Source organism: Neomonachus schauinslandi, chromosome 1 (genome assembly GCF_002201575.2).
Source record: "Neomonachus schauinslandi chromosome 1, ASM220157v2, whole genome shotgun sequence".
Lineage (NCBI taxonomy): Eukaryota > Metazoa > Chordata > Mammalia > Carnivora > Phocidae > Neomonachus > Neomonachus schauinslandi.
In genome coordinates, this window is record NC_058403.1 from 94,343,935 (window position 1) to 94,354,831 (window position 10,897).

The 10,897-nt window shown below is 36.5% G+C and overlaps 1 protein-coding gene across 1 annotated transcript in view; it reads right to left on the reverse strand.

The window, feature by feature from the left end:
- Positions 1–9,713, reverse strand: part of LOC110591714 (EGF-like and EMI domain-containing protein 1) — a 76,793-nt gene extending 67,080 nt beyond the window's left edge. Inside the window, 2 exon segments of the mRNA XM_021702635.1 lie at positions 8,445–8,567; positions 9,674–9,713. Coding sequence (XP_021558310.1) covers positions 8,445–8,567; positions 9,674–9,713 — 163 coding nt within the window.
- Positions 9,714–10,897: the final 1,184 nt, after the last annotated feature.

The following is a 10,897-nucleotide window of genomic DNA, read 5'->3' on the forward strand; positions in this document are numbered from 1 at the left end:
TATTTTGTTTAATGTCTTTTTTCACTTTGTACCCTGTAAAAATGTATAAACTTCCTTGAAGCTTGTCCCCAGTGCTTCTGAAACTAGGGAGATATAAATCATCAACCTAGTGATAAACGAGAACGGGAAATTTTACCATATAGTGAAAATATAGTTGTGAATATTGCTCTAAAACTCCAAAGGCATTAAAAATTAAAAAAGTAAAATAGATGTTAAAAGACTCACTGAATGTACATTTACTAAAGACCCAGCAACAAAGATGTTCAGTGGAAGATATCTGATCACCAAAGCGAGTTTATACCTGATAGTGTCGGACCTTCCATAATTCTATGTAGTCCTGTAACAACAGCCAACGACAAGTATGAAACTAATATAAATAATGTTAGTTAATATTTATTGAGTGCTTGCTCCGTTTCAGGTGCTGCACTAAAGATTTCACCTGTCCTATATCTTTCCCTCACCACCCGCTACATACGGAGAAATAGTTATTGAACAGTTAAATGACTCCCTCAAAGTTACACAGCTTGTATGTGGGACAATTATGTTGTAGAGTTCATATTGATATGCTGCAAAGGAATTTTTTTCCAAGATATGCTGTTTTCAGATTAGCATTATTTTTCTCACAATCCTAAATCCCATGCTATATTTTCATAAATGAATAATTTAAAGTTAGACTCTTGTACTTCTAGTTGCACACAGTCCAAAATCTCCCATTCTTGGTATCTCTGGGCACTGGACGGATACTCTGATTGTGGGAAGATAATGTAAGAGTACACAAATAATCATCATCAGTTATTGATTCAAGCCACCATTTATTGACCATCTACTATGTGTCAGATACTGTTTTAATCTCTTCATATGTAAATTCATCCTCTACAGTGTATTTTGTAATGCACTATGAAATTGTTTAGGGGACACAAGAAGACACAATTATTTATTTTTATTTGGTACAATATCTATTATAAAAAATTACCTTTAAAAATATTTTATGAATGTAACTAGAAAAAAATCCTAGATACTATTCGAAGGAAGACATGCAAAGATACTTGCCACAAAGAGAGAAAGAGGGAAAGGAAAGGCAACTGGCAAGTATTAAGGCCACTGTGCTAACATTTCATTGTCTTGTTCTGCTTTGTTTTAACCTTGGATATAGAAGGTAGAGTTCACTATAATACTCAATTCAAGGAAAATTCTCATCACTCCCTAGTCCTTGGAGGGACATCCTTGTTTGATGTGCTCACTTTTTTTTTTTTAAAGATTTTATTTATTTATTCATGAGAGACAGAGAGAGAGAGGCAGAGGGAGAAGCAGGCTCCCAAGGAGCAGGAAGCCCGATGCGGGACTCGATCCCAGGACCCTGGGACCACGACCTGAGCCGAAGGCAGACGCTTAACCATCTGAGCCACCCAGGCGCCCGATGTGCTCACTTTTAACCATAGAGTCCATTCTCAGTCTCCCCCAGTCCTGATGGGCAGCCATTCTAGTGTGTTACATGCATTCCTTTTTATAAGGTATGTGTCCTTGTACAATGTATAATATTGATTTTTGTGAATTATTATCCTGGTTTTATTGGATATAGACACAGTTAGAGAGACAGAGATAGAAATGATACAGACCCTGAAGATCAGAGAGACTAAGAAACTGGGCCAAGATCACACAACTCTCATGTGATGCAGTAGAATTTAGACCTCAGTCTGCCTCTGTCTAAAATTGTCAGTCTTACCTTCCCAGCTCTTCAAACTGTGGAAAAAAATGTAGTAAAAAAGGAAAGTTTCTAAATGCATTCCTAAAATCCAAGTAGTTGGAAAATGTTTTTGAATTGGGTTAATAACAACATGGATGAAAACTTGAGAAGTTCATGATTTTTCCCAAGGCTACAGAATGGGGATGAGGAGGACAGGAGGGAAGTGTTCCTTAAATTCAATTTTTGGGAATTAAATTTATCACCTACCACACAAAAGTGATTAATATTGCGAGGGCGAGGAATCTGATAATGACTGAGAGATGCCATCAACCTGACAAACTAAACAATTTTTTTTTAACCTGACATATCCCTTTTCAAGACATCAGCTGTCATCTGAAATGAATTCTGTTTCTAATTTGTCTTCATAAATAATGCAACTAATTGAAAGGTAGTTACAATGAAAGTCTTTAACCTCTTTCATCTCCAATTTTAGGGCAATCTCTTTGCATTCCCTGGAAAGAAACTTCTACTCCTTCTATTGTATAAAACTTAGACATCACTGATCAGCACCCTGAGATCAAAACAAAAGAATCCATTGTGTAAAGACCACCACATCTAATGGCTTTCTTGATCTTTTTTTTTTCTAAGTTTAGCATTAACTTAAAATGTGAAACTCATAAAAATCTGATATAAGAAAATTTATTCAAGCTCAAAGTTTTACTAAGGGTATCTTTATTTAATCAAGCTTCCAGATTGTCCTTCCCTCCTCTTCTTGTCACTTAACCTCTGTTTGTTTAGAATTAAAATATGACCTCTTACTCTGTCACACACTTATTTACATGGAAAAAATCTTTGGTTTGCAGCTTTCCCGTTCTCCTTTTTTTCTGTTCCTCTCTCATTTACTGAGACTAAAAAGGAGCCATTGAACAAAAGCAGATTCTGACCATTCCCAGCAACTACAAATGAAGAATCCTTGTATTGAAAACTAAAATAATTAAAATGTTGATTTGAGGTTTCTCTGTGCAGACATTAGTGATTCCATTTGTTTATTCGTGAGTGTAGATGTTAATAAACCTATGTGCTGAAGGCATGAAAGAGATGTAAGAGAACTATGCAAGCATTAAAACTTCCAATCATTTAATTATTTCACCCCTCTGGAAAGGCCAATTTCAACAAATATATCAGGGGAAGGACATGATTATGAATGCAGATTTGAGCTGAGTGTGTTTTGCCAGGTTGCTATTAAAAATGGAAATTTATGAAAGATTTTGTGAGGTATATCAAATTATAGCTAAAACCTTACAATTTACTTAAAATGCAAATTATACAGCTAAATACAGAAAATTTGGGTAATATAAATTATTTTAGTATCTAGCTCCTGGCTGTTAAAAAATATCCACTGGTAGGGGCGCCTGGGTGGCTCAGATGGTTAAGCAACTGCTTTCAGCTCAGGTCATGATCCCAGGGTCCTGGGATTGAGCCCCACGTCGGGCTCCCTGCTCAGCGGGAAGCCTGATTCTCCTTCTCCCGCTCCTCCTTGCTTGTGTTCCTGCTCTCGCTATCTCTCTCTGTGTCAAATAAATAAATAAAATCTTTAAAAAAAATCCACTGGCAGTAGAAGAAGTTTAGTCTACATTATCATTACTACTTATATTTGGTAATATTTACTAAAGTCTGCCTCTCAACAATGACAAAACCACTAATTAAAAGCTATTGAAGGATAATATATTTTGTAATAGAGAATATACTGGCAAAGGCCAAAAAACTAGAAATACTGCAATGAGTTTGAGTTTTTCCCCAATAAGGAAATCCATCTGGGTTTTTTAAAATATTCTGTTATAATAATAGTTAACATTTAATTAATACTTGCCAGGTATTTTGCAGGTATTAACTTATGTCTAAAAAATAGAAGAGAAGAATGGAGATAAACCAGAGAAGAGGTGAATAAAGGAGAACAATGAGTATATTTGTCTGCTCGGGTGCCATTACAAAATACCACTTATTGTGTGGCTTAATCAACAGAAATTTAATTTGAAAGTCCAAGACCCAGGTTCCAGCAGGGTTCGGTTTCTTGTGAGAGCTCACTTCTTGGCTTCAGATGGCCACCTTCTAGCTTATTCTCATAGGGAGGAGACAGAAGGCAAGCTATATCTCTAAGATAGGCGATTGGGCTAGATTATTTCTCAGATTCTCCTCAGATATAATTATAAAAAGCAGTATTTTCACAAAAGCACTAATGTATTTTTTTTCAATAAAAACACTTAAGTTACACACTCATTTTTATTACACTGGATATAAAATTCTTACCCTGTTTTTATGCTTGGACTTTCTAAAGTTTAAGTTCTTTAAACACTTTTCAAGCAAAATTAGAGCTGTATAGAGTAATTATTATACGTAGTTCAGTAGAGTTTTAAAAAATATAGGTTAGCAGTTGATTTGTTATGAATTAGTAATTTTAGAAACTCCATAAAATTAAAACACTTTAGAGATGAAGTAACTTTAAGGCCACTTTGTCCAATTTTCACATTTTACACATAAGGAAACCAGGGTGCAGAGAAATTTCGTGATTTATGGAAGCCCCACATGCCAATTTGGATTCCCACTGTGCTCCTGCCCCTAATCCATGGACAGAGGTAATGGTGAACCGTAAGAACATCAACACATCTATCTGATGATTGCTACAAAAGATGATTGCTAAAAGTTTCCATTTTTTAAGCTTTTGGTTTCCAAGCAAAGGAAAATTTAAAAGTATGTGAATTGCGGGGCACCTGGGTGGCTCAGTCGTTAAGCGTCTGCCTTCGGCTCGGGTCATGATCCCAGGGTCCTGGGATCGAGCCCCACATCAGGCTCCCTACTCTGCAGGAAGCCTACTTCTCACTCTCCCACTCCCCCTGCTTGTGTTTCCTCTCTCGCTGTCTCTCTCTCTCTGTCAAATAAAATCTTTAAAAAAAAAAAAAAAGTATGTGAATTGCTTGATAATACCTGTGTCAATGGAGACTCTGAACAGCAAGTCAATTCTGGCAAGAATTCCATTTTTGTCTACTTCCTGACGCTGTGTCTGTGCCCTTCCACCAACCAGGCATAGCTGGTCTCACTTGTTGTGGTCCTCTCCCCATGTGGGACATCTCAGACTGGCTTTTCTGATGCTGTCTCTCAGGAGAGGTCACAGCAGGTCAGGAAGTATGCTACTCGAGGACAGGGAGCCAGGCCTCTGGCATGGAATCCTATCACAAAGGAGGCTTTAGGGAGAAAGAGTCACTGATCAGCTTTGCTTTAGTTGTATGATGGTACCATGAGATAGTACTGTGGAACAACAGTGTCATGAGATCCTTCCATGTATACTATACCTTCTTGAGAAGTGCCATCGTAAGGACAAAAAGACAGGTGGAATATTTTGAGCTGTCACAGACACTTATAGGAATCTGATGAAAATAATAAGCTCTAGTTCCCAGAAAAATGACATGCATTCCAAGAATTTACAGACAAATTCAGAAGCTCAAACTGAAGTCCACTGGGACTAAGTTCCCCAGTTTTACTGGGATCACATTTTTATCAGCAGTCCAAGCCACCCTTTAAAAGGAGCCAAGTGGCCTATACACTCATACTTCTTGCCACAGCAGCCTACGATAGACCCGTTCTCTTAGAGCATTTCATGCAACTTCATCATTCTGGCAGAGGCTGACTAATAACTGCTGGCCATATATCACCACAAGGGCATAATCCCTAGAGAAGGGGCCCTTAAAAAAGTGAAATCATCTGAAACTCTGTAAATGTTTAGGGGTGCAGGGAGTTTACTTTACTGTAGCTGTGATTAAGAGAAAGTGCAAAGAGCACCAGAAGCCATAATTCAAAAAGTCACACTATGACTGATGGGCAGAATGGGGCAAAGGAAGGAAAAGAAGGGAGGGAGGAAGGGAGAAATGGAGGCAATTAATTTCAAGTACTCCAAAGTAGCAGAACAATAAAATTCCATAACTCCATCTTTTCTTCCGTGACTACCATGAGTCATGATGAATTTCTGTCTACTACAATTTCGCAGTAAGCACCAACCACCATTTTCTATCCCCTGCCAAGTAAAATATCCCAACGAGAAAGTGAACTAATTTAATTTCCTTGTTTTTAAAAATAGCTAACCCTTCCTACAATATAACCCAAAATACAAACCAATATGAAACTCAGTTCTCTACAGTAAACCTTTTTTTCTTCAAAACAAATAAGTAGATAGTTCTTATCCTCAAGCTCACATTATTAGTCTTTAAACACAAAGTGCTTAAATTCTTCTTGAGCTCATTTTAACAAGAATGCTGTAACTGTGTCAACTGAGATTGTTAAGACCCTTCAGTGTATTACGTGAGAGAGGCATCAGGATTTCCACCAAGATCAAGTGCTGTTCTCAGTCCAGTACCTTTTGTAGAGTAACATCCAAGGGGTTAATGTTTTAAAAAGATTATAACCATGAAATCCATATTTCTCATTAGCTTAATTTGTGCCATATTATATATATATATACTGAAATTCTGCACGAGAAGATCAGCATAAGGAACTGTAAATAAGTTATTACCACAGTGTCCATGTATCTGCACAGTAGGAATTGGCTTTTAAGGAATAGAAATAGAAAAGATAAACCATAATATCTTTATCTAACTCCACTTTTGACCTGAAGTCATTAGAACAAAAAATTAGAAAATTCAAGGGCACTGTTGGTGAAGAATACGGAAAGCACTTAATGATTTTACTAAGAAATAGCCATTAACTACCAGAACTTAGAAAATTATACCTGTGTATATAAATTACTTGGTAATTATTAAACTGTTTATTTGGCCTTTTCATAAAGACCAGATATCAGAGATTTATATAAATCATGACTTTGCACAATATTTTATATCGGATATAAAAATTCACCAGTTTAATCTTTTTTTATTTTTTTATTTTATTTATTTTTTATTTTTATTTTTATTTATTTATTTGAGAGAGAGAGAGAGAGAGAAACAGCATGAGAGGGGATAGGGTCAGAGGGAGAAGCAGGCTCCCCGCTGAGCCGGGAGCCCGATGTGGGACTGGATCCCAGGACTCCGGGATCATGACCTGAGCCGAAGGCAGTCGCTTAACCAACTGAGCCACCCAGGCGCCCTTTTTTTTTTTTTTTTAAGATTTTATTTATTTGACAGAGAGAGATAGAGAGAGCAGGAACACAAGCAGGGGGAGTGGGAGAGGGAGAAGAAGGCTTCCTGCCGAGCAGGGAGCCCGATGTGGGACTCGATCCCGGGACTCCGGGATCATGACCTGAGCCAAAGGCAGACACTTAACGACTGAGCCACCCAGGCGCCCTCACCAGTTTAATCTTTACTGATAAATACCTCATCGGCATGTATCAATAATCCCGCTGCTCCTAAATATTTTGTGACTGAGAGAAATTAGAGTGGCAGTTTAAGGATGTTACCCTGAAGACCTTACTGGTTGGGGATGTGGATGGGAAAGGGATTCCTGTTGCTAAAACCAGTAATCCTGTAAAAAGAAGGGGTTATTTGGATGACATAAATATGCATGTGCTGCTGTCCCATCACTTGTCCCTGCTGTAGAAACAATTATGATGATACTGAGTTCCCTGGTTGCTAGGGTATGACTTCTATCTGTATTTTCCCTCGACTTTGGCAGAATCCTTTTTTTGCTCTCAGGACCCCATTTTCTCATATCAAAATCAAAAAACCTATGACTAGGACATCTGTACCTGTTTCCCTTGGTCTTTTCTCATTTCCTATAAACCATGTCCAGAAAAGGAAAGAGGGAGTACGTGTTATGAAACTAGCTGAAATTGGCTGATTCCTATTCCAAGTTTCATAATTACTGAATACCTATAAAATACTAATAATTTTTAGTAAATGGACTAGTGAACAAGGCTGATATAAGTTAAACCAGTAATTAAATTGTGCTGAACAAGATGCTACTTTTTTAATATAACAAATACTTTTAAAAGAGACCTTGAGATGAAATTAGAATGCACATGATTCCATCTGGGGATCATGTTCAATTAAAAAAAAAACAGTTTTATGTAAATTACTTTAGTTAAAACAAAAAAAAGAGCATATAGAAAACATACAGGGAGGACAGTATTTTAAAAGTTTATTCTATTTTTTCTGTGCACATACTGATTTTAGAAAGTTTATAAAATTCAGAAATACACAAAGACGATTTAAAATAAGAACCCAAGCACCCAAAATTGATATCTAGGAACACTTTGATGTACAACAAATTATAGTAACCTCATATTTAATCTGTATAATTTTAACTATTCTTGAGCAACCCTAAGATCCTTGACCTATAATCTGTTATAAATTTTGCTGTTACAATCATGAGCCCAGTTCTGAGTCTGATCCAAAATGAGTGAGAATTGTAGCTAGTGATTGTAATAGACCAGCATCTCTCTTCATTGTGGCTCTATGATGTACGTGTGTATAACCAATAACTAACAAATTTATGTTTCACTGCATATGGCAGAAATTATATTCTATGCAAACAGTCACATTTGGATATTCAAGTTTTGCTTATGAATGTTAATTTCTATATTTCCTTCCCCATCTTTTTTGTCTTTTAGTCTTTTAATAGGTAAATATATTTTTTATTCTAAGAGACAGATTTGTACTTGGAAACCATCAGCTTCTATAGATATTTTTACAATAGAAAAACCTTTCCTTCCTGCCCCTACATGGGCAGGTCGATTTTCACTGAAAACGGCTTCAAGCTGGTTCTAATATTTACTCACTTATGCAGGTGCGTTCATCAGCATGGAGTCTGTATCCCGTATCACATTCACAGTGGAAGGTGCCCAGAGTGTTAATATGGCACTGCTGGCAGCCTCCATTCACCACCACACATTCATCGACATCTAGAGGAGAAAGACAGATGGCCAGGATTACAATGTCATTCCAATGTCAGCTTCGGAGAAGTGGCACAGTATTTCTTTGATACACAGTATGTGTTATATTGTACAAAGGGACTGTCTCTGTTGCCACAAATCTTTGCTTGTTTGATCCATTTTGCTCCACAGTGTAAACAAGAGAATGTAGATAGAAACTTTATTGAGCTTTTTAAAGCCCAGCAACGATGAGCATAGGGATTGTCTCACAGTTTTCTATTCTTCACATACTAGTTAATTAGACAGATCTGAGATATAGATATTTCCTTGGGGAAGGAAAACCAGAGGGGAGAATTTCAATGAGCTCCTCTATCTGGAGCAGCACACGCTGGTAGATAAACACCCATTATTGGTCTGATGCTGCTGAATAAAGCCAATAATAGAGTTAAGACCTTGAATCTCCTTCTCATGTGCTATGGTGGCCATCAAGGCAAAGATAGATAAATTCAAATAAAATCATGGTCTGGAGTTCTTAAAAATACATCAATATATTTGCTCCATTGATTCAAGCTTCTTCCTTTTCATTCAGGGTTCCATTTTCTGAAATACTTAACATGTTTATGTGAAATTTAATTTTAGAAAAAATGAAAAGAGATCAAGACTTATGGTCACGTATGTCTTATGATCAGTCAAGGTCATGATAAATTCAAGTAATATTCACTTTTCTTTAGGAAAGGAAAACAAATTCATCTCCCAGAATCTCTATTTCCTTATACCCTATGTAAATCAGTACTTATGTATCTAACATCATGAAGAGAAAATACCCACAAACGTAGGAAAACTTTTCAGGTGATCAGTGGAAAAAGGGTTTCTAGCTTTTCTTGTTTGGAGAATATTGTAACTTGGAATCTATGTCTTTTGGCAAGTGTCAACGTAAAAATCAGGCAGAGGTGGAGATTTGACATGGAAAAGCATGTGTCTCAGGAAGAAAATGACCCTGACTTTCCATGTGTCCTCAGTCCCAGATATTCTGTCAAAGAATGTTGGGTATGAATATTTGTCACTAAAATATGTTATAATGATACACAATTAGCTTTACATTGAGTGAGATTAATTCCACAGGGCAAGATCCTTACTTGGGAAGGCATCAACATTGACAAGGAATACTATTGCCATACCTCATCATAGGACTTTTTCATACTAAAGCCATCTGATCTGTAATGAATGTTTTATACCGTGGTAAAAACTATAGACCTTGACTTGAGGGAAGTAAAAGAGTTTCTTTCATTTGGCTTTGTTGTGTGTGTGTGTGTGTGTCTGTGTGCGTGTGTGTGTGAGAGAGAGAGAGAGAGAAAGAAAAAAATCCACATTTTGTACAATCTAGTATTTTCCTTCTAAATTTAGATATCCTGCAATAATTTCTGATATTTTAAGAGGAATCCTATTTTAGAGATAAGAACTACTAACTTTTCAAAGTATTAGAATTTTTATTAAATTGTGAGTCTGTGAAAAGCAAACCTGTAAGTCTTTTTCATATAAACTAATGTTGATTCAGAATTCTCCATTTGTTATTTGTACTTTATATAGGGCTTTAACATTTATGCTAGCTAAATTTTTATCTTTCCAGGTTTAGGATATTATTCCACAAAGTTGAGATATAATTTTGAATTTTAATTCTGTTAACCCCTGAATTAGCTATCCTTTCCAGGTCTTTTACTTTAGATCTACAGGTAAAACCCTTAATTCCCAAGAATCATATGTTTTATATGATAAAAGCATTAAAATTTTTCTATAAAAATTATTATAACATACAATACATATGTATTAAATACATTAAAAATATCTTAAAGGGTGTGCACAAATAAAAATGATTACTTTTGAGGACAGAAGAAGGTCATCTAGATTGAGTGGAGTGCAGGAGGTGTGGGTGGGAGGGTGTTGGACAAAGATTTTATCCACATCTCCAATGTTCTAATTTTATATAAGAGAAAGTTTTCTGGTATTACTGGTATAATAAAATGTAATTTTTTCTTCCCTTTTAATTAAACTACAGTTGACACACAATGTTACACTAGTTTCAGGTATACAACATACTGAACGGACAAGTCTCTATGTTGTGCCATGCTCCCCACAAGTGTAGCTACCACTTGTCACCGTACAGTGCTATTCCAATACCCTTGACTGTATTCCCTATGCTGTACCTCTGATTCCTGGGTCTTATTCATTCCAAAACTAGAAGCCTGGATCTCCCACTCCACTCTACCTGTTTTGTCCATCTCCCCATTCCCCACCCCTCTGGCAACTATCAATTTGTTCTCTGTATTTATGGGTCTGTTTCTGCTTTTTGTCTGTTTGTTCAT